Source organism: Jaculus jaculus, chromosome 3, assembly GCF_020740685.1.
Source record: "Jaculus jaculus isolate mJacJac1 chromosome 3, mJacJac1.mat.Y.cur, whole genome shotgun sequence".
NCBI classification, from domain to species: Eukaryota; Metazoa; Chordata; class Mammalia; order Rodentia; family Dipodidae; genus Jaculus; species Jaculus jaculus.
The window spans coordinates 189,126,548-189,150,198 of NC_059104.1; the positions used below are offsets into that span (position 1 = coordinate 189,126,548).

The window sequence follows — 23,651 nt, forward strand, 5'->3', positions numbered from 1 at the left end:
TTTAGACACTTCCCATGTGCAGACACTGTAGCAGAAAGGACCAAGAGAGGCACCTCCGCGGCCCCATGCTGGTCATGCCCTTGTTACAGAAGCAGTCCCAGAACCAGCAGGGGCTGCAGATCAGGCTGAGAGAGATCACAGTGAGAGCAGACAGCTTCCTAGAGGCACTGACAGCCGCACAAATGTGAATGAGTGATGCATGCATGGGGTCAGCTGGGCAAGGACCCTAAGCCTGAAAAAGAAGGCAGAAGCAGAGAAAAGGTAACTTTGCTCACCATATTCCTTATTTTCTCACAGAGGCTAGCCCAGTAGGGCTCAACCAGAAGGCTTGACTTAAAATCTTTTTAAATTTATTTGCACATGGGTGTGCATATGCATGCACTTGTCACAAGGTTTTGTTTTTTTTTTTTTTTTTGCCACTGCAAATATAGATGTTTGTGCCACGTTTTGAATCCGTTCTCCATGGATGCTGGGGAATTGAAGCCAGTCCAGAAAGCTTTGTTAGCAAGTACCTTGAACCATTGAGCCATCTACTCAGCCCCCAGGTTTGACTTTTTAAAATAATTCTTTATTGCCAAAATAATTTTTAAATTGGCCAGTTTGGAGTCATGTTGGACTTCAAAAAAAAACTGTTAAGAGAAATTGGATCCTGTAATTCCCATAAAATATCAGCAACCATTCTTAGTCCTCGTGAAATGAAGTTGAGATGACCACACCATACCACAAAGGTGATGAAACAGGCGACAGAGATGGCTCAAGAGCTGAGGTGCTGGCCGACGAGGCTGATGAGGCACCGTGAGCCTGGCGAAACACACCTTGCCAGGAAGTTATGAGCTAGTCTGCATGTGCACAAACAGGCAGTTACGAGCTAGCCTGCATGTGCACAGAAGCAGGTGTGCACGCGCCCCTCTGCCAGGCAGTTACGAGCTAGCCTGCATGTGCACAGACGCAAGTGTGCACGCGCTCCTCTTCCACGGATGCAAGTGGGGGTGTCAAGGGCATCGGTAACATGTCCTCTTCATCAAGGGCTTTGGTTTGTTTCCCATCCAATTTTGAGAATTTTCAAGCTTACAGAAAAATCACAAGAATTGCACATACCATCTTCACCTAAATTCACCAACTGTAAACATTTTATGACCTGTTTTCTCCTGAGCTATTTGAGAGTTTTATTGATATGAAGGTGCCCTCACTTCTGTATATTTCAGCCTGAACTGTATAGCATTTTCCCCAAGAAAAAGGACACTTTCTTACTTCACCCCAATGCCATTAGCATTGACAGGACCATGTGATACAACATAAACATGAATGGGCCTTGTGGCTTCAGGAGACTAGGGGTTTAAACACCAAGGACTTAACTAATATTTGTTTAATGTTGAAAGAATATTTTCAATATTTTCAGATTCTAGGTTAGGGAGTGAGGAGTCAAACAGCACATATACACTCAAGCATTATATATATGTATCCATGTATGTATGTGTATGTGTGTATACATACACACATATATATTAATTCAAGCATATATACATATTGATTTATTTTTATTTTTCCAGGTTTCAGAGAAGGGAGTGGAGAGTCATACAGAATATATAGAAAACCATAAGAAATTTTATAGCATATTACTCTGATTTGGTATTAACAATACTTTTTGAAAAATATTTTTCAAAGTGCTTTTACACTTGATATGTAAGAGCCTTGACTTTGGGGGTTGACATATGTATGGGGTCAACTTCGGGGTACTACTTACCAGCTGTGCAATTGGAACAGTCAGCTAGCCTCTCTGAGACTTCATTTCCTCGAGGCATTAAAGGGAAAGCTACTAAAAGCAGAGTTCTGTCAGAATTGCCTCTGTTATTCTGCCCAGAGAGTCTTCCAAAGGCACAACGCAGTGACCTGGTTGATATTTTAAAAGTGGGGTATCTGAAGCTCAGATAGGAAGGTGACTTCTGAAATCTATAAGCAAGGGCTAAAAGTCACTCACCAGAACTAAAGTCACAGCACCCAGAGCAATGTTCAGTTGTTTTCTAGAAGCAGCAGCTGCCTGGTGGGGACTGAACGCAACAATACTTGTGCGGCTAGGATTGGGCAGTGCAGAGGCTATGCTCCATCCATGTCAGTGATGTCTGTTATAATTGTTTTTATTCAGTCACATTACTATGAGCTGATTTTGTTCAAAGGCCCCAAGAATCCTGGGAATTAGGAATAACTTTGACCAAACCCACTTCTGCTCTCTTCTCTATCCGCAATATGGGGATGAAATGGAATAACCTCAAATTCACCAATACTACATATGACATATATCACATATGGTATGTATGATATATAATAATATAGAGGAGAGGATAAACAGTCTGAGGCCGTGGGAGGTCATTGTCTATAAAACACAAGAGAGTGTCTGTTTTCTTGGGAAAGGGGCTCAAAGTCATGAGTCATTCTTAAGGTTTGTGTGGATGGCTTGGAGCTCCTGTGAAAACCCTTGAGTCACTCGTGAATGACCAGTGAGTGGGTGGCTTGGAGCTCCTGTGAAAACCCATGAGTCACTCGCGATTGACCAGTGCAGAGAGATGCACAAAAGCCTGACCAAGCTTTGCTCACCAGATCACATGGCCCATTTTATGCCCAAGACATTCTAGAAACATATTGTACATCTCCTTGAACAATGTGACCACAAAGACAGAGTAGCCATTGAACACTGGGATGCTAGTAAAACACTACTGGGCAGCTGGCCATGCCTTGGAGCACCTACCAGCCCAATGGTCACAGGAAGCAGCTCCTACTACAGCCATGCCAGCTGTGAAGGGAAGGGGCTTCCCTTCTGCCCCTGGAACCATCGGCAGCACACAGAAGCACAGGCAATGGGATGTGCCATGCAGAGTCCTGTTCTGGGATGGGCTATCAGGAAAGGCACATGTACCCCAACCCCACCACCTTGATAACACCAGTTCAAGTTGTAAAAGAGGCCTTCTGCAAGTGTGGCTTGTAGACCCCTCAGCTGGGGATAGTTTTATAGAGTATGTGGCATGCCAAATACAAAATGAGCAGGTTTCAATAAACAACTTTGGAAATGACTTCTTTGGAAGGCATTGTTCTTAATTTCCTCTTGCTCTGAGTTCACCCACCGAAGTCCTTGCTGTGCAGTCAGCTTTGATGGTGCAGACCATCTGTTGTTCTGTGGAGTCAGCCATACACTTGGGAGGCATGGAGGTAGGGTGAAAGGAACATGAGCTTGGGATGTGGCATGCTTGTGCGAGCCAAGCTTGGCTCTGACCTTGGATGGTAAAATAGGTGGTATGGTGTATTCTTTGCCCAACACGGGCATGCACTGTGCTCAGCGTCCTATCTGGAATACTTCAACAAGTCCACCTACAGGCAGCACTACTTCTGCTTCACAGATGAAAAAAAAAAAAACAAAACTGTGCTGAGGTTTACAGATGTCAAGTCACCTGCCCTAGCCTAGATGTGAATCCAGTTCTGCCTTTCACTGAAGCCCGAGTCACCATGTAGAACTGTTTCCAACTGACCATTTGCCTTAACCTTGGTTTCCTCACACAAAATGTTGCCAACCATTTCCCATCTTGCCCAGTTTCTTGTGTCTTAAATTGAATAATAAGGGTGTGAGGAGCACCACAGACAACCTGGCACAGAGCAGATGTTCCATAAATGCCCCGTGCCTGCCACTGAGGCTGAAACAGAAATGAACATTTCTGACCTTCAGCCAAAATCGTGCTGGGTGGTATGGCTGTCTACATTGGCTTCAGGAGATACACAGAGGCCTAATTAAAACACTCTCTCAGCTGAAGCCTTGTGTCTTGTAAGTAAATCAAAGGAACCTAGAGAAATGGATTGCTTCAAAGCTTTGTCAAGGAGAAAGTGTGTGTGAAAAGTGGGGAGTAAACATAGCCATTGTCAAAGCTAGAATTTGGGCTGGGTCTTCTCCAGCCTCCTCTTTAATGTGTGTGGATTACATGTGTTCAGGACTTGAAGCTTTTTCCATGTGTATTTAACTGTACATGTAAGTGTATATACATGTACAAATACACATATCCAGAAGTACATGTATTTATATAGAGACATATACACACACACGTAATGATGTTCTCAGTAAGCCTCCAATACTGCCTTCAAAGTGTCTTTAGCAAATTAACCTATGGGGTGAGCAGTAACATGTGAACTGTGAACATCCTCACACATTGGCAGATAACCATGCCACACGGTCCCCTGTAAGGACTGAGAAGGGGAGGAATAACACACTGTCGGAAGAATGCACTAGTCACATCCATAATCAAGCCTAACTGCGGAGCCAGGGTTCCAACCAAAACACAAGGGGGTGAGGAGTCAGTGGTCATGAGCTTGGAGCTGCACTCTCCCCAGGAACCCCCATCATGCTTTCCACCAAAACACTCACAGAAGATTTCAACCACCTCTAAGTTTTTCTTTTAAAGACACGAGCTGTGAGCTGAACACTAGCTCCTAAACCCAGGAAATATCAAAGTATCCTATGAGTCATCTCTTTCCTCTGCAAGTGCTTGATGCCTTCTTCCTCAAACAGCTCAGAGCACTCCTTGCCTGAAGGCTGGCCACAGAAGGTGCCAACTAACACAGAACGCGCATCTACAACAGTTCTTTGCACACACCATAACTCACACACGGGGCCACAACTGATGCTTTACATGGGCCTTCTCCAGGGAAGGCCCAGATATCTTGGTAGCAGGAATGGGGTCAGGAGGGATGAGCTACTGGAGAGCAGCTTCCACCACAGGAGGTTTGTGAGAGGTACCAGGTGAGGGGCCGAAGGGCTGACCATGGACTGCCTCCAACAGTGATTTTCTTACAAGTCTTTGCACCACTTAATGGTGAGGGGTCGGGTGTGGGGGCGAATGAGCATGCAATGGCTAAGCAGATTTTCCAGGTAAAGACAGAGTGTGAGAGTCCCCTCCTGTTCCCTACTTTGACCACATCAAATATTCTGAACTCCAAAGTAAGAAGAGGAAATGGTACTGTTTCCCTGTCCTGAGCTGGGTCCTTAGAGGCCACCATGGCCCCGGCTACTCACCATCACCTTATAAATGCATTACTGACCACCACCAGAGAGTCAGTGGCATGCACATCTAGTCCTTCACCTGCCCAGCCTCTTCACTTTCTCTGCGTCAACATTTGATATATTTAGTGTTTGCATAGGTGTGTGGCAAGTATGTGTTCATGTGTGTGTCTCTCTGTCTGTGTACATGTGTGGAGGCAGGAGGACAAGGTTGGGAATGGCATCCTCATGAATGGCATCCATCTACTTCCTTTGAGACAAGGTTTCTCATCGGCCTGGAGCTTATCAATCAACCTAGACTGGTTGGCTAGCAAGTTCCAGGGCTACCGCTGACTCCCCAGCACTGGGATTACAGGCATGTGACACGACAGCCAGCAATTATGTGGGCACTGAGGATCAAACTTAGGGCCTCATGCTCATAAGGCAAGTGCTTCCCCAACTGAACCATCTCTCCAGCCCCTCCCTGACCATCTTAAGTAGAAGACAGCAGATCCAAAGCAATCCCTTGGTGCATGAAGGGCCACCCACTCCCACTCACTGTGTGGCCCTGCTCTCCCCCGCCCTTTGCTTTACTTTTCCTTCCGTGTCTTCCCCTCCAGCCACTCCTGTCCATCACTGATGCCCTGCCCATCTCCTGCCTCGCCCATGAGGACCTGTAAGTCAAGAGTCCAAGAGACCTCAGCTTTCCTTCTAGTACCTTGGGTCTCTAATCCCCAAGGACATCTTATCCCTCTGTGGGCAGTCCCCTGTTGGGTATAGAAGTTATACTTCTAGATTATACCATCCTTAGGGCCCAGGGCACATTTTGTTTGTTTGCAGATCTTCCACAGCAGTACATAGGGAAGAAGACTATGGTGAAGAGTAGGCACACTATAGACCCTGGGATGGTGTGATCAAGTTACTAAACCTTGCTGGGCCTCACACATCAATGGTCAAGCTGGGGTCTTACAGATCAGGGCCCATAGTGACCAGGCAGCCTCTGTGGCTCTCTGTACATCACAGTCAAGGAGTCTACTACTCATAAGGTCCTAAAGCAGTCTTTGTCTTGAGTTCCTCAAGTGTAAAATGGAGATAATTCCACTTATCTCATTAGATTGTTGTAAAAGTAGAATGAGCCATCTCGTGTCCAGAACTTAGAACAACTCCTGGCACCTGAGACATCCTATACAAGGATTTGTCATCATTATCATTGTTACTGTTTGGGGGGTGTCACACCTGCCCCAAGGGCTTCTATGAAGATAAATGAGATCATGTGTAAAGAGCCCAACACATCAGGTACCCATTAAGTGCTCAACCCCTACCTCCCACCCCGCCTGGCAGAGGCTCTATAAATGCTTGTGAATGAATCAGTATCTTCCTAAGAGCTGGAGAGAACAGTCCTGTCTTATCTAACTTAAAAGCAACCAAGAATTCCCATAATTCCTGTGGTTATTTAATGCCCATTTTTACAGATGGGAACACTGAGGCCCAAAGAAGTTAATGGAGTAGGCCACACCACTGATACCTATCTGGCTTTAACACCTGGGTTATACATCACTGTAAAACCCAGCCTCCTGCCAGAAATCCCCTGAATAAAAGGGAGTCAGAAGTCCACAAGATATTATCTGCCACTAAATTCATCATTTCTTAAATGTCCCCCAATGATAAACACTAGGTTTCAAACCAGGGAATTACCAAGTGACAAGTCATTCACAGTCCTCAAACCATAATCAAGGGACTTTTCCAGAAGGTGAAAGTGCAACCCTTCTGTTAGTATGGAGACACCTGGTTCAAAGAAGGTGAAGGAATTCCTTTGCCAAAGTCACTCCGATGTGAGGGTGTGGCTGAGAGTCCCTGTCACAGAGAAGAGTCCCAAGCAAACCTGGAGGGGCTAAGCTGGTAAGCCAGGACAGTGGGCTGGAAGGTGACCAAATTCCTTAGCCTTCCATCCAAACTGCCCTCATGGTGCAGAGGGGAGCACTGACTGTCTCCAGGGAGCAGGGCCAAACTGGCCCCTAGGGAGAAGCCAGAGAGCAATTTTTCAGGGGAGAGGGTGGTGAATCACCTTTGCAGAGCCTGCCCACCGCACTCCTCTGCCAAGGTTTCTTAACCAAAGGGTCAAATGGGCACAAGCAGCAGCAGCCTGGCTGTGAACTAGCACAGCGCGTGCCTTCCCTCTCATTCCTGGGGTCCTCCTCATGGGGCTAGAGTGAATGTATCACATTCCCAGCCACCATCCTGCCCCCCCCAGCATAGTCCCCCCTCCAGCTCCTGGCTGAGGTGGAACCCTGGCCAGAATCCTCTTCATGATCACCCCCATTTCGGAGCCCTCCCACAAGTCAGAGCGCACAGCCCAGCACGGGGGAGGCCCAGGAGCGCGGAGGACATCTCCCTTCCTCGCACACACGCACACACCCTCACTCAGAGCTGTCAGCTTCCGGAGATGTCAGCAAGTGCGGCAGCAGCACGGGGCTGCTCTGTGTGGAGGGCCTTCCCTGGCAAGGAATTCCAGCGCTGCCTACAACTTAGCTTCCAGCTCCAGATCCTCCATCAAAAAAGCTAGGAATGTGTTGAGCCCCAGTCTGATCATAGAAAGCGCCAGAAGGTGGAGAACATGTCAGCGGGGAAGCTGGTGCCAAAAGGGTCAGCTGTTCTATTGCCATTTACCCCTCCACACACTCACCAACCCCAAACTACAACCCCCCCCCACCCTGGGCTTCCATCTCGCCTGCCTCTCCTGACTGGACAGTCATATCCGCCAGGTCGGCCTGTCCCCAAAAGTCCCTGCTGACTGGCAGCCAAGAAAATGCCGCGTGCCCCTGTTCCCTCCTAGCAGAAGCGGGGAAAGGCAGAAGGGAGGGCAGCAGGCCAAGAGAACCCAATTGGCCCTTGAGGATTTCCTTAAAAGAGACTGCATAGCCAGCCCAGTCTGGCGATGCCAGCTCTGTCAAGAAGGTGGAAGTCACCATTTCTCGTTAAGCCATTTCTCCCATCCTCAAGTCCCCAAGCACTAGTTACCAACCGGCATCTACTACCCAGAAAGGAGGGGCCTCGCTCCAGACCGCCATTCTGAGGCAGCCCCCGCCCCTGGCAGCAGCAGCGAGCTGAACCCCTGGGAGCCTCCTGCAGCCTCCTGCAGCCTGGACCGCCTCCCTCTGGATGCAGCCGGGCAGGCCATCTTCAAGCCAGGAGGGCAGGTTCCTACCCCTGTAATTGAATTTTATGGCCAGCCCGGGGACCAACCAATGAGGCGTCAGACCATTCTTTGGCAGGGTCAGAACCTCTGCGGAACAGACAGACAATCGGACAGACAGACATACTCGGAGCAGCATACCCGACATTCCCAGGTTACAACACACGTTTTGAGAACACCTCACTACCCTCCTCCACTCAAGTTGCCTCAGGCTCCCACTACCCTTTCATTCTCAGGCACCCAGGCCACACCCACTGGCCATTGCATTGCCCCCCATCTGCCAGCTTAAGGGGGCTGGCTCCCCTCACCACCCACATGGTAGCCCTTTCCCAGATGTGGCCATGCTCCTCCACCTCCCCAATGAAGTGTTCACCCATCCCCCCCACCCCCAGTATCCCGGCCTCTCACCTGGGTATCGAACCCGTTCTCCAGCGAACCGCTCTTCCGCAGCGGGAGCCCCTCCCCCGCCGGTTCCTGCGACTTCAGGGGGATCTGGCTGGGATAGGTGGTCTTGCTCACTTCTACCTTGCTTCCCAACTTCAGGTAGCAGGGTTGGGGGCCCGTCCGGGCCGGGGGCACGTGCAAGATAGGCGCGGCGCTGTGCACGGGTTTGGGCAGTCCCGACTTCATTTTGGAGGCTACCAGGATGGCCGGCATCTTCTCCCGGGGCTTCGGCTTTCCCAGCAAGTCCCTGGCAGCGGCGGCGGAGGCGACCGCTAAAGGCAGCGCGGGCAGCAGAGCAGGCGCCGGGCTTTAGCCCGCGCGGCGCCCACCACCAGTGGAGAGAGAAAATAAAATAAAATAATAAAATAAAATAAAATAATCCCCAGGCCAGGGAGCTCGGAAGAGCGGGCGAGCGACCTTCGGGTCGGCAGGCGGGACGCGGCGGGCGCTTGGAGGGTCCCACCTGCACCAACGCCGCAGCCGGCTCACACGCCCCTCCGGGGCGGCCTGCTCACGGGCTCCGGGCGCTCAGGGACCGCAACCCTGACAAAGCTCCTCCCGGGAAACCGAGGCACGGACGCCCATAGTCCCTGGTCACTGCGTCTCCGAAGCGAGGGGCCGCCTTCAAGAGAAACCACCACCACAAACGAGCCTGCGGACTCGAACCTCCGACCGAGAGACCCGGGGCGCACGGAGCCCGCGGCCTCTCCACCGAAAGGCGGCTGCCAGTCCGCTCGCGCGCCGCAGTGTCACCCGAGATGCCGCACAGCGCCCGCGAAAGGTCGCTGTCTCTCTCCCGGCGTGACAGTCGAGTCACCACTGACCAGAAGCCCCCCGGACACAGCGCTGCGGCGCCCGCGCGCCCGCGGCTCTGCACATGCGTGCGCCCCCACCCCGACCCAGCGCAGCACGCCTGCGGCGACAGAGCGCGGGCACCGGGGCGCGCGGCGGGCTGGGCGCGGGCTGCTGCGCTCCCCGCGAACGCTGCGCGGGCTGCGGGCTGCTGGGCTCGGCGCGGGCGATGGGGGCTGCGGCCGGCGCGGCCCGGGCGCGCGCTGACAGCCCGGGAGGCCCCGGAGCGCCCATTGGTCCGCGGAGAGCCAATCAGCGTCCGCGGCTTGTACTGCAAAGGGGGCGTGGCCTCGGCTCCCGGGGCCGCCGAAGCCGAAGCCGAAGCGTGGGGCCGCGCTTGGCCGCGGGTACAAAGCGAGCTGGTGGACGCTCTGCGGCACGGCTCCGGGCCGCGCCTCCCCGCCGCCCGCCCGCTCGTCCCCGAAGCCACCTTTTGAAAGATGCCGTTTCGGACGCGCGGCCCGGGGTAGGGGGGGGCTGGTTTCCCTTTTTCAAATCGCTCCGGTCCCCGTAACGGTTCGCGTCTTCCGGAGGCACGCCCTGTCCCCGTCCCTTCCCCGTCGGGCTCGGCAGGGCGGGTCCTCGTCCCCTCCCCCGCCCGAAGGACACTCCTGCCATCTCTCCTTCCTGGCGGGCCCGGGGCCTCCCCGCGAGCTTCTTTGGCAGCGTCCAAAAGGCCGCATATTTCACTGGAGTATTTGAAGTATTTATAGGCTCATACAATGGCCAGGGAAGCCTCCCGCCCCGAGATAGCCCCTCCTCGCCGCGGGCCACGGACGGGCATTACCGTGTCCAGCGGAAGCACGGAGAGGCCCGGCGACGCGGCCGTGTCACGCAGCCCTCCCCGGCTTGGCCCCGCAGGCTCCAGGAGGTCCCTGCACAGCTCACTCGGAGTGCCCAGGAGCGCCCTGCACAGCTCACTCGGAGTGCCCAGGAGCGCCCTGCACAGCTCAATCGGAGTGCCCAGGAGCCCCCTGCACAGCTCACTCGGAGTGCCCAGGAGCCCCCTGCGCAGTTCACTCGGAGTGCCCAGGAGCGCCCTGCACAGCTCTCTCGGAGTGGTGAGGTTAGACACAGCAGAGCTCTGGGTGGCGCTCTGGGCTCCTCACTGACTCAGCCTGCGGGATGGATGAAGACAGGAGTGAGTCCTCTGCATGGATGGTCACAGACAGCGCCCTGGATGCAGAACAACTTGTATTTGGGTTGGGTCAAGTTCTTTATCTGCCAGGCGTTCCTGGATGCCATGAGTGTCTCACAGGCAGTGAAGTGGATGGAGGCCTGACTTCATTTCCCTAATGCAGTCGCTGATGGGGCCAAATGAGATAGGTACATGATGTTCACGTGGTCCAAGTGCCTGACTGTGTAGGGACCTGTAAAGGCTGTGTCCCTGTTATTAAGGTGCCCTACATCCCACCATCATCTCTGTCTACTCTGTGCCCACCTGATCTACAACACGTATGGCACTGATTTCCGGTTATCTAGATGCTGTGGGATGAGTGTGTCTCCCACAGACTCATCTGGTAGAACCATAATCCTTCCAGGTGTGGTGGATGCTGGTCTATAATCTCTGCTACTCTGGAGGTGGAGACAGGAATAACCCGAATTCAAATCCTGCCTGGATTATGTAGACATGGGCCCATTTGAGCAACATAAGACCCTGTTTCAAAGTAAAAATAAAACAGAGCAGGATCTCTCTCTCCCCCCTTCCTCCCCCCCCTCCCCTTCCAAATTAGGGGTTAAGGCGCTTACCTGCAAAGCCGAAGGACCCGGATCCTGATCCCATTCCCCGACACCCATGTAAAGCCAGATGCAAAAGATGACACATGTATCTGGAACTCATTTTCAGTGGCTAGAAGCCCTGGAATGCCATTCTCTATCTGCCTCTTTCTGGGCTCTCTCTCAAATAAATAAATAAATTAAATAATTGTTTTTAAAATAAGGGCCGCCAGGCATAGTGACACACACCTTTAACCCCAGCACTCAGGAAACAGAGGTAGGAGGATTGCTGTGAGTTTGAGGCCACCCTGAGACTACATAGTAAATGCCAGGTCAGCCTGGGTTACAGTGAGACCCAAACTCAAAAAGTCAAAAACCCAAAAATTACCAACAACAGTAACAAAAACAAACAAATAAGCAAAGGGCTGGAGAGATGGTTCTGTGGTTAAGGCACTTGCCTGCAAAGCCTAACAGCCTGGGTTTGATTTCCTAGTACCCACATAAACCCAGATGCACAAAGTGGCTCATGTATCTGGAGTTTGTCTACAGTGGCTAGCCGCCCTGGTGTAGGCCTATATTCTCTATCATCTCTGCTTGCAAATAAGTAAGGTACTTTTTAAAAGAGCAGAAGATATAGCTCAGTGGTAGCAAAAGCTACACAAATTATCAGTGTTTAGTGTTAGCAGCAATTCTCAAGCAGAGAGGTTGCCTTTTAGCAGGGATATCAGGAAATAAAAAGGTTATACTATATTAAACCTTGACTTCTGGTTCCCATAGATTATGAAGAGTTGTAGAAAGATATTGCCATTGACAGCATCCAAAGATTGCAGAGATAATTCCAAAATATCCCCGTGGCTCAGATGCAGTGCCCAAAGTCTGGTCTTCTTGGCAGCAGGAGCATCACCTGGAAACTCGTTTGAAAATCCTCACCCTCTTATCTCCCAATGGGGAGTGGACCTAGCAATTAGTGTGTGACTCAGTGACTGTGATGCATACTGAAGTGGAAGGATTCTGCCCCATTGAAGCAGGCGTTCAGAATTCTTCCAGGGACTCAAGCCTTCATATGCATAAGAATCACAGGGGTCAGGAAGTCTCCACAGGGCAGAGATTCTACCTTACAAATAAACTGAACCGCAAACATGTCCATGCTGGGGTCAGAAGAGCTCTCTGGCAGGGTTAGGTGACAGCACACAGGAGCCTTCACCTCAGCTGCTGCGGCTTGGTCAGCTGGGAATGTCTGCCAGGGCTGCAAAAGTGGAAGTCGTGGCAACCGTCATGTTTTCATTTCCCAGTTTAATAAAAATTGCCATCAAGGTCAGTTTTGGGGTTCTGAGACAGTCACATGAGTACAAGTGAGAAAAGTGCATTCTCCCTTGGTATTTAAAGCACATGGTAAATAAACGTGCACCTGTGTCATCACAAAACCAAACTCTGACGCGGCCTCTTTCCAGACGAGACCAGTGCACCTTCTCTCTCTTCATCCCTTTAGTAATTTTATTTGCTACTTCCTGGAACATTTTTTCATCTCCCTTTTATCTTTCCCGTAAACCCTTGTTTTTCTCTTTAAAGCAAAATAATTTATCATCTGAACCAGACAAGGGGAAAAATAACAAATGTGGGGCAAAATGAGATCATTATAAGATTCTTCTTTAAATAAGATTATCTCTGCATATAAAAATTTCCTGTCAGTGTGCCCCTTCCATGTGGATACTGTGTTGATGTGAAAAACGGTCATTTCAATCAATGGCATAGCAAGCATGGGTACCTAAATAAATCAGTATTCAGGGAATGGCAAGCTGCTTGAGAAAGGACAAGCTATCTAGGACTTGGGAGAACATTTATTAATTTTATTTTATGTAGTATAGACAAAGATGAAATATTGACTCAGCCCACTATTTTAAATCCCAACGTTGACAACTCTTCTCTCACCCTCTGATTCTAAACTTTCAAAATCACATAACGGTCAGGTACAGGCCAATTTGAAATTATTACTGATGCTCTCAGGATCATCCGGTGGTCCTGAGTTTGGATATTCCCTGGTGGTAAGAGCCATCCTCCGATCAGAAAGCACCAGACAGAAAGCACCAGCCACACCTACCCCTCAACAGCAGCCACTGGTGATTGGCTGAGTGTGAATATGAGGCTTCAGCGCTGACCCGTGAGTGACCAGCCCCACCCCTCACCCTTCGTCTACTTACAGACCACATCTGCCTGACCTCCCAAGAAGACAGCCTTGTTAAGAGCCAAGAACATCTAAGCCCCAGCCTGTCAGTAAAAAATGCAGGGATCTAGGGAGAAGTCACAGCCTCCTGAAGACCCTCAGTTATAAATGATGAGGGGAAGTGTTGCAAGACTCTGGAACGATATAGAAAATGAGACATTTCTGAGTCAATTTTGTACTAAAGGGAGATAATTGCACTGGTTTATTTTGCAGTAGGTTATTTTGAAAAGCATACTTGCCCTTAATTTTCTAAGATGTAAGTTGTGTCGTAGTTACCTGCTCACTGCTGGAACAAAGCCCTCCAGCAAAAGCAGCTCATGGGAGGAAAGGGTTTCTTCGGCTGACAGTCTCAAGGAGAAGCTCCATGATGGCAGGAGACGACATGGCACGAAACAGAGGCTGAACGCCACCTCTGCCAGAGCAGGTGGAAAACAGCAGCAAGAGAGTGAGCCAAATCTCTGGCAAGGAGGAGCTGGCTCTAACACCCCAAAGCTCATCCCCCAAAACACACCTCCTCCAGCAAGGCTCCACCTTCCAAATTGCTATCAGCTGAGGACCTAGTGTTCAAAACATGAATTTATGGGGGACAGCTAATTCAAACCATGACAGTTGGCAGTTTCGGACACATATCTCGGAGATGGCACAAATGCTCACATTTAGTAGTGGGGAGTCAAGAGCTCACCCATGCTAGACTGGAGAGAAGCTACGACTGGCTTAAGGACTCTTCAGAAAGTCTGCCCATCCACTCACCCTGCATCTATGTCCTTCCAAAGGAGTCTGAGTGCAAATCAATGCACACCATAGTACTTACTCCCTGGATTGACTTTTGAGAGCCATAGTCTGAGATCCTCTGTTTGCAGACGCTAGCGTGTGAATGTGTGTGCACTTGTAGGCTCTTGAGCCCATGGTCTTGACTAAAAGACACGACACAGCAAAGCAGTGGTTAATCAGTGGCTCAGTCATGACATCAGAGAGCGGTGCAACTACTGTTTCTCAGCTGGAGGAGTATCCTCCCTCACAAGTCAAAAGCTGGGAGAGCTGCCTCTCAGTCCAGAAGGGGAAACAGATAAATGACAAGTAGCGTCACCAATACTGAACTAGAAGGGATGAGCTAGGCACAGAGGAGGGCGGGCTGTTCATGTGGTCGCCAGCCTTGTTGGTGACTTACATGGCTAACCAAAGAAACCAAGAGTAATGGAGAGAAGTGTTGTTTCTGCTCCAGCCTCGGTGGTGAGACCCTCGGAGATCTGGGTTGACTCTGTTGTCTTTATGAGTCCAGGAACTTCCCCTTGCTGACGTCCTGCTTCATCCCACAGAGGGTCGTAGCAGGGCCCACACACAAGGGCTGAATCCTCCCCAGCACAATTATGAGAAGCATTCTTATTTAAAATTTATACTGCGGCTGCTTTTGTCTCCTGGAGGAGGAAGGAGACTGTTAATAAATGATCAGTGGGACTATAAACCACATATCACTTCCTTCCCAATGCAGGCACTGGTAAACCGCAAGGCTGAGAGGTCCCAGTCTGCTCAAGACAGCCTCTGTGTGCAAAGCCTCAAAGACACACTAGTGAGTGGCTGGACATCAGAAGGCCAGACCAGGGTGCAGGGGTCAGGCCCTGGCCTTGACTATCACGAGTGAGAGCTCTTCCATCTCCTGAAAGACATTTGATGTGAAGGGCCCCCAGGAATGGAGCAAATCAAGCCAGAGCGACATGAAGAGATTTCTGAGGAAACCACAAGGGAGCAAAGTGGCAAAACATGTTACTCAGCTTTCCATCCCTGTAACAAATATGGCGATGCAACAACTTAAACGAGGAAATGTTGGTTTTGGCTCCCGGTTACAGAAGCCCATGATTCTTTAACAGTGGCTGTAGAGCCGTGTTGGCATAGCACATCACCACACAGCATGGTGGAGCTGAGCCGTGCACGTCACAGTGGCGGGAAGCAAAGGCAGAGAAGAGGGGACTGCAGCTCCAAGATCCCAGCTGACGTAACTCCCTTCCAGTAGACCCCACCACTTCCGAACATCTCCACCACCTCTCAGTAGCTGCCTGAGCCGGAGATCCAGCCTTCAACACATGTCCTTTGGGAAACACTTACCCAGACCACAGTACAAAACAAAACTTTATGTTGGGCTTCCAAATAACTGTGAGAGACTAGATTTTTCTTTCAGTCAAGGACAGCTATGAACAAGGAGCTGCATTTTGAATCTGGGTTTGTTTTAGAGCAGAAGAAAGAAAAGCAGGGAAAAGAGAGAGAGATGAGCGAGGGCCTGACTCTGAGGGGAGCAGAAATTCAGAGGGAAGTCCAGAAGAGTGGACACCACCGCCCTCCTCCCCACCGCCCTTCCTCTACTTGGTGAATTGATTTTCCTGTTTGGTGTAGGATAGGATTTTCAAGCAGATCTGAATGTCTCTTGACAAAGTTTTGAGATAAAGGCTGAGGATCCATTATGTGTGGGGACAACAAGGTGAACTAAAAGATGGGAAGAGTACCGGAGTCCTCCAGTGCACACAGCTGATGGCCGGCACCCTGTAACTCTGTGGGGTCACAAGGACTCTGCCTACAGGAAGCCAAATCTGTCCAGCTCTAGGCTAGATCCAGCAAGCTCTTTTTGTTTCTTTTTTAATTCCCCACCCACTTCCACTATTACAGATGAGGAAAAACTTACGATCAACTGAGATGTCAGTGAATTCAGCTTCAAACTGGTCTTTTTAATAAATTAACCCTCTTGTATTATCCAGAGTTGACCCAGTATTAACGATGGGGCTGAAGAGAACTGTCACGTGTGAACATGTTCTTACCATGTGCCAGAGACTAAGGCACACTCATCCTCTCCTTCTCACCACAGTCCTGAGGAGGGATGGTTAGCATCATTTTCATTTTCAGGAGGAAAAGCAAGGTACAGAGAAGGTTTGGTGTCATCCCTAAGATCCCACAGCTGGGCAAGTGGTAAAGCAGGGTTTTAGCACAAATACTTAGCTCCAGTACCACACCTCTGCGCACTAGGAAATGCATCGCCCAAGGAGTGGTTGCCACTGGGCTGGTGATGATGGTACATTGTAACTCCTTCTCCCTGGTGTGAGTCCTCATAGACTGCTACGCAATGCCACCATTTCTATACTTCACAGTTGAGGAAACAGGTAAGAAAGCCAGTAACCACCCAGGCACGAAGGGCAGCCGTGTCAGCTGTGAGACGAAGAATGTGTGCTGGTTGTATTGGTTTGAAAGTAAACTGTCTCCAATAGCCTCATGTGTGTTGAGCCTCAGACTTGATCCCCAGCTGGGGGAGCCTCTGGGAGGAGGAGCCTTGCTGGAAGAGGTGTGTCACTGGGGGTGGACCTTGGGGTTTGACAGCCCAGCCCCTTGCCAGTGCTAGCTAGCTTGCTCTCACTGCTTCCTCCCAGCTGATGTTATACCCAGCTGCCTGCCACGTTTTCCCTGCCATTAGGAAACTTCCCCTTGACACGGTCAGTCAGAAAAAAAACATCTTTCCATGAGCTGCTTCTGGCCAGTGTTTTGTCCCAGGGGTGAGAAGGTAAGTGTTCAACCAGTCCTCCTGGTGATGCTCGCCTCTGAGACACAGCTACTGCTGCTGCTCCCTGGGATGTGGGGACACCTTGGACCAGTGATGTCTAAGCCAGAAGACAGATCCCAGCACACCTAGTATTCTGAATCTGTGGATCTGCTTTTAAACAAGCCCTCAGGTGAGTTGGAATCAGCAGTCTCCTGGGGAGCTGAAGAACTGAGGCTGCCAGGTCCAGGTCCCACCCAGCACCACAGACGGTAGATCCTCTGCTGGGAAGGCTCTCCTGGTTCAGACAACCTAAAGGGTACCACTGAAATAGAGAGTGAGGGGCTGGCGATATGTCGGGGGAACGAATAAGATCAAAGCATGTTATGTACATGCACAAGCGCATCACCTTGAAATCCAGCATTTGTGTGATTAATATATGCCAGTAAAAAAGGCAAACACTGCTACAAAGACTTTGTTCCGATAGCGCTCACAGGGGGATTATTGAAACAACTGGATGGTGTCAGTCAATGTTAATAGCCAATCTGGGAGATCCCAGGCCTCCTCTTACTTCCCAAGCAAGATTCTTTTCTAGAGAGAAAACATCCCATAGCTGCCCATGCAGCCGAGGGCAGCCAGCACTGGGTGATACCACACAGCCCGGCCTTGCTGGTCCTTGCTAGCTACAGAGCCCCAGGCACCCTGGGGATGCACCTCAGGTTCCCTAGCTGCACTTCCTCTTTTGGTCACCGCTATCACCTTGGAATCCTGCATGCTGACCCAGGCTTGGCCCCAGGCTCAGGGCCTGGTGAGCGTCTCATGCCAGGAAGAGGCTCCTGGCCAATTCTGACCCCAGGGAGAAGCCGAAGTCCAGGAGACACGGCTCTGGGAAGACTCAGCGGTTTAGCTCTTGGAGATCTGCACTGCCTGCAGGGCGTGCCGTCATGAGTTGTCTCCACAGTGGGTAACTCAGCGCTCTGGTGCGTACTTTATTTGAAATGTTGAAGTATTTCTCTTTATATGTATACAAAATCTCATATACACATATACGTTAGCCTCCTCAATGTCAGAAGAAACGAATATGTTTATAAAGACAAGGGAAAGAAAGGAAGAATCATGTCAAACAGGTAAAAGTAGCTGCTTCTGAGACAAGTTAAGGGACTTTAGTATTTTACATAACCTTTCTATAGGACGGGAACTGGGAGATAATTTTTAACTTCTCCTAACAGATTTTCTGTATTTTTCAAATTAATGTCTTTGTTTGAAATCTGCATTTACTCAAGGACCACTTCCTAAGCATTCCTGTGAACCAGGCACCGTGTTGATGATCTGCTTGGGGCTGGGCTAGGCCCCCAACCTTTCATAGACAAACAATTAAAAACTCTGGGCAGTCATATATGTAACAAGGCTGCTGAGAAGATTCATTGACATTGAGAGACCCTTGTTCCAGAAGTCCTGTTTGAAAGGGGCTCCCAACAGGATTTTTTTTTCCAAGATAAGGTCTCATTACTGCCCAGGCTGACCTAGAACTCACTCTATAGTCTAGGCTGGCCTCAAACTTACAGGGAGTGCTGGAATTAAAGGCATGTGCCATCACACCTGGCTGGATTCATTCATTCATTTATTCCTCTTTCTTTTTTTTCTTTTTCTTCCTCCTCTTCCTCCTTCTCTTCTCTTCTTCCTCCTTCTTCTTTTGAGACAGGATCTTATTCTACAGGCCAGGCTGGCCTGAAGCTCACAATCCTCCTGCCTCAGTCCCAACTACTAGGATTTTAGGCATTGCCATCACATCTGGTCCCCAAAAATGATTCTCTTGAGAAGTTCCAGGACAGGGCTGGGAGATAGCTCAGAGGACACAGTGCCTGCTGTACAACTTTGGGTACCTGTGTTCAGATCACCAGATCTTTTGTAAACACTGGAAGCTATGGTGGGCTTCTGTAATTCCAAACTTACTAGTTGTACCAGTTGTCCTCTGACCTCCACAATCATGCATGCACGCCTGCACACCACACACACACACACACACACACACACACACACACACACACATATACACCAAATAAATTTTCAAGAAAGCCTACAACACAGACGTTGTTCTAGGAATAGCCAGGACTGAAGGGACTAGAAATGATTATTGTGTCTGATACCAAGGATGTCAAGACAACCTTCTTTTAAAAATTTTTTTTGTTTATTTTTATTTATTTATTTGAAAGTGTCAGAGAAAGAGGGAGAGAGAGAGAGAGAGAGAGAGAGAGAGAGAGAGAGAGAGGGAGAATATTGGTGCACTAGGGCCTCCAGCCACTGCAAACAAACTCCAGATGTGTGCACCCCCTTGTGCATCTGGCTAATGTGGGTCCTGGGGAATCAAGCCTCAAACTGGGATCCTTAGTCTTCATAGGCAAGCGCTTAACCGCTAAGCCATCTCTCCAGCCCTAGACAATCTTCTTTTTGTAGAAAGAAAGAGCTACTGATGATAGTCCCAGGACATGTGAGAAAAACCCTACAAGGCCCACATGAAAGGAAATTGGAGTTCCTGTTACCCTTGGTCAGCTCCAGGCTAATATAAAACTTGACAAGAAAATGCAGACATTGGCAAGGATCCTTCCCACTCTGAGACCATCTGAGTCTTTGTGAGGATTCCCGACCACAACCAGCTGCACTGACTTCGGCTCCCCTCCAAACATGGAGCTGCATGGGCAGAAATGGAGACAATATACAAAGATTGTCTTTTCTATTTGGGTTAGAAAAACATTGTTTTGCAAGTCAGGAGGACAGGACACTGTCAAATTGTATTTTTCTTTTCCTTAATGACTTGCAATTTTCTTTCAGTTCCACATGGCATGTGAATGTCAGACATTCAGGGATAAATTGATCCGAATTTCTCCCCCAGCAGTCTGGAAATACCTCAGACATGAACCTACAAGGTGAGCTTCCCTGAGACCAGGCTGACGACGCTGTCACCATTCTGCCTCCACTGAGACCACCTTTGCAAATAGGGGGAACATGCCTCACAGTCTTTTGTCTCTTGGGATTTTATCATTGCCCACAGGTCACAAGAACAGGGATGGACCAGGAGGTGCAGAATCTAGCTTTCACAGTCTAGCACCTCTGATCCCTTTAAGACTACAGAGGGAACGTGAGTAGGTCAGATCCAAAGAGAGTGGCCAGGCAGAAATGGGGCTTTCCTCCTGCCCGCCTTATGCTGGGGTGGGCAGAGGTTTGCACAGTGAAGAGTCTTGAGCCCCACAGCTCCTCTTACCTGTAGGATCAGAGGAAAAGTGGGGGTCTGCGCTGCCCCTCCAGAAGCCACTTGTGGAAGTGAAAAGAGCCCTATAGAGGAGCAAAACACCTGATTGGTTGTGTGATCTCAGCCTTCAGATAGAACCACTCTGAGCTTCAGTTCCTCACCTATGTCAGTGGTAATATGTGCCTCCTGGATCTGAGGAGATTAAACAAGACAGTCCCTAAAGCAGGGTGCATGGTTTAGCAAGAGGTAATCTGGGAATTTCATGGGATATGACTGGCTTTGAGCACCACCATTAACTAGCACTATGACCTTGGACAGTCACTTATCTTCTCCATGCCACAGATTTCTCATCCATAAAATGAGGTTTATAGCAGTACCTCTCTCCTAGAGTTTCTGGAAGAATAGAATGAGGTGATCTACTGAAGGCCACACAGCTAGGAAGTGGAGGGACTGGGATTGCATTCCTCAGTCATCTGATTCCATATGCCAGCCTTTCTCCATGACACTTCACAGGACATCAGCAACATGCCACTGAGTCCCTCGCTGTGCTTCCTGCTGGCTGAAGGCTGGCAGATCTTTGCCCCTCATCAACACCATCACCGATGTACAGGTCTGGGCAGCTACCCTTGCTTACACTGTCCTTCAACAATGGCAGGAAGGGGCCCAGGAGACCTGGAAAGGAAGAGAAAGTTTCTGCCTGCTCTAGAGGCTAGGCGACCAAGAAGGCACAGTGCTAGAGTGTAGGTCTAGAAAGAAACTTTGGAACATCTGGAAGATTCTCTGGGCTCATCTCCCCCATGGGCACACCCTCATGCAGTTTGCAGTGGGCAGGTGCATGCCAACAGAGATGCTAACATGTAGTCACAGTTTGAAGCCTGTAGAGCATGTTTCAGCCTCTGCAATGACAACTTATTCATCCACACATCTGCAGAAAGGTGGCATCTGCGCCGTTGTAGGGGAGGGCGAGGAGGAAACTGGAACAAAGGCCATGCGTGGTCAAGGCCAAGCTGGGGTTGAACTCACCTGCACTCTGGCTACTGCGGTTCAGATTCCAGGTGACCGTGGGAAAGCCACTGACTGACCCCTTTCAGGTCTGTTTTTTCCTCTGTCAAGAAAGGATGCAAGCCGGGCATGGTGGTGCATGCCTTTAATCCCAGCACTCAGGAGGCAGAGGTAGGAGGATTGCCATGAGTTCAAGGCCACCCTGAGATGACAGAGTTAATTCCAGGTCAGCCTGGACCGGAGTGAGACCCTACCTCGAAAAAAAAAAAAAGAAAGGGTGCGGCCTTCAAGCTAGGCTCTCCGGACTGATGGAGTTACAGGCCATGCTAATAGTAGTGAGATAGCCAGAGTACCAGCTGCTAGTTCTGAAAGTAGTAGCGAGTTCTTAAATAGTTGCTAGGCTCCTCCTGAGTCATTACTCTTTCCTGGCATGTATATGTGTGCTGTGCACATGCATGTGAGCTTGTGTGTTCATACATGTGTAAGTGCACACGTGTATATAGATGCCCATCTGTATGCATACTTGTGGAGGCCAAAGGTCTTCCTCAAACCTCTCCTACTTTATTTTAAAAAATATTTTAATTCGGGAGCAGAGAGAGAGAGAAAGACAGAATGGGCAGGTCAGGGCTTCTTGCTGCTACAAACTGGAGACACACGCATGTGCTACTATGTCCATCTGGCTTTACGCTGGCACTGGGGAATTGAACCCCGGTGAGCAGGCCTATCAGACAAACACCTTTAACCACTGAGCAATCTCCCCAGGCCTGGTCCAGCTCACTATATAAGACAGGGTCTCTTGTGGCAACTAAAGCTTACCTATCCAGCTGGACTAGTTAGCCAGCAAACTCCAGGGACCCTCTTTCTCCACCTCCCCAGTGCTAGGGCTATAGATGTATGCTGCTACACTTGGCTTTTACGTGGGTGTTAGGGATCCAAGCTCAGGTCCTTCTGCTGTGCAATAAGCACTTTACCCCGGACCTTCTTCCTGTAAAGAAACCTGTCAGGTAGGAATGGCCATCCCATTTTGTAGTGCAAAACCTGAACATTTAGAGGTCAAGAACTTGCCCACATTGACACAGTAAATGACAGAACTGTGACTCGGGCCCCAGCTCACTGCAATCTCCCCGGAGTATGTCATCAGCAGGGACACGGGTTGCCAGCTCTTCTGTGACTGCCTGCCTCACTGAGACTCAGCCCTGAGCTGATGAGCTGTGGGAAAGATGCTGGCGGCTTGCTGAGCAGAGCAGCGCAGGCAGGGGAGGATCATGGGGGCAATTTCCAGAGAAGGCAAGCGCAGAGCCAGCTGCTCTGGAGCTGACCCCGGAGTGGCCGATAACGTGTTGACGCAGGAGTTCAGTAGGGAAAGGAGCAGGGGCCTCCGCATTCCTCCCCACTCAGCACCGAGCTGCTGTCATTGCCAATTGCCATCAGAGAACGCCTGCACCTCTGGTCCTCCCTTCTGAAGGCACTGACCTACTTTTTGCTGTGTAGAAATGTGTCCCCCAAACTAGGTGTGGTGGTACATGCTTTTAATTCCAGCGTTTGGGAGGCTGATATAGGAGGATTACCATGAGTTTCAGGCCAGCCTAGGTTACGGAGTAAGTTTCAAGTCATCCTGGGTTAGAGAGACCCTTCTTCAAAAAGAAAAGAAAAAAATGTGTCTCTTGGAAAATACCTTTTCCCTCTATTTGTCAAAGGTGGAAACTATTCCAGTCATCTATTGGACAAATTTAGTTTGCTGGTATGGGACCCAAGGCCATTCCTGTCCTGCCCTTGGCCCTTCCTTAGCTTTCTTTCTGTAATCTTTCTTTTGCCATATATACACATGCTCCCCCTTCCCTCTATGAGTGCAGAGTCAGTATAGCTCAGAAGCTCACATGGTCTTATTCTATTTTGGCAATGCTGTGTGATCTCTGGCAGGTGACACAACCAATTTGTGCCTCAGTTCCCATATCCATGAAATGGGTATAATAGCAGTATTGCTAGGTAGATATGGCTACCTATAGATCCTATTGCTTGTAGGATTATTGTGAGCCTTAGAGAAGAAAATAATGTGTTAGGAGTACTTTTACCAAAGCCCCTAGGTCTTTCTTTCTTCTTTGCACCCAAGGCTAGGACCCACCATGGCAAACTGTAATTCATGAGGGTGGAGAGGTGACTTGGGTTTCAGGTTCTGGGTGCTTAAAATAGATCATGAATGAATGGACAGTTAGGTTTATTGGGAAGATTTAAAATGTTGTAAGCAATCCCTTCCACAAATCCAGCCATGAGCCACTCTCACGAGTTTACCCCAAGGTCTACTCACTAGGGTTTTCTGCTGGCAACAACTGACAATTGCTTTTGCTGAAATGGACCCTCAGAGAAAAGGTGGTAGGCATGTCACAGCAGCTCCTGGACCCACCACACGGGGCCTGCCCCCACCACGGAGCAGGAGATGTGTCTAAAGGC

At 49.7% G+C, this 23,651-nt stretch overlaps 1 protein-coding gene across 6 annotated transcripts in view; it reads right to left on the reverse strand.

The window, feature by feature from the left end:
- The window catches only part of Nav2 (neuron navigator 2), a 728,975-nt gene that overhangs the window by 390,300 nt on the left and 315,024 nt on the right, over window positions 1–23,651 (reverse strand). For 4 of the 6 annotated variants that reach the window (XM_045145594.1, XM_045145593.1, XM_045145592.1 and 1 more), the window contains exon 1: window positions 8,616–8,963. The exons of 1 other annotated variant lie outside the window; for it this stretch is intronic. In XM_045145594.1, the coding sequence (XP_045001529.1) occupies window positions 8,616–8,864 (249 nt within the window). In that variant the 5' untranslated portion in view covers window positions 8,865–8,963. Of the gene's footprint in view, window positions 1–8,615; window positions 8,965–23,651 lie in introns of those variants that run through there. One more of the 6 variants, XM_045145596.1, reaches the window with a different exon arrangement.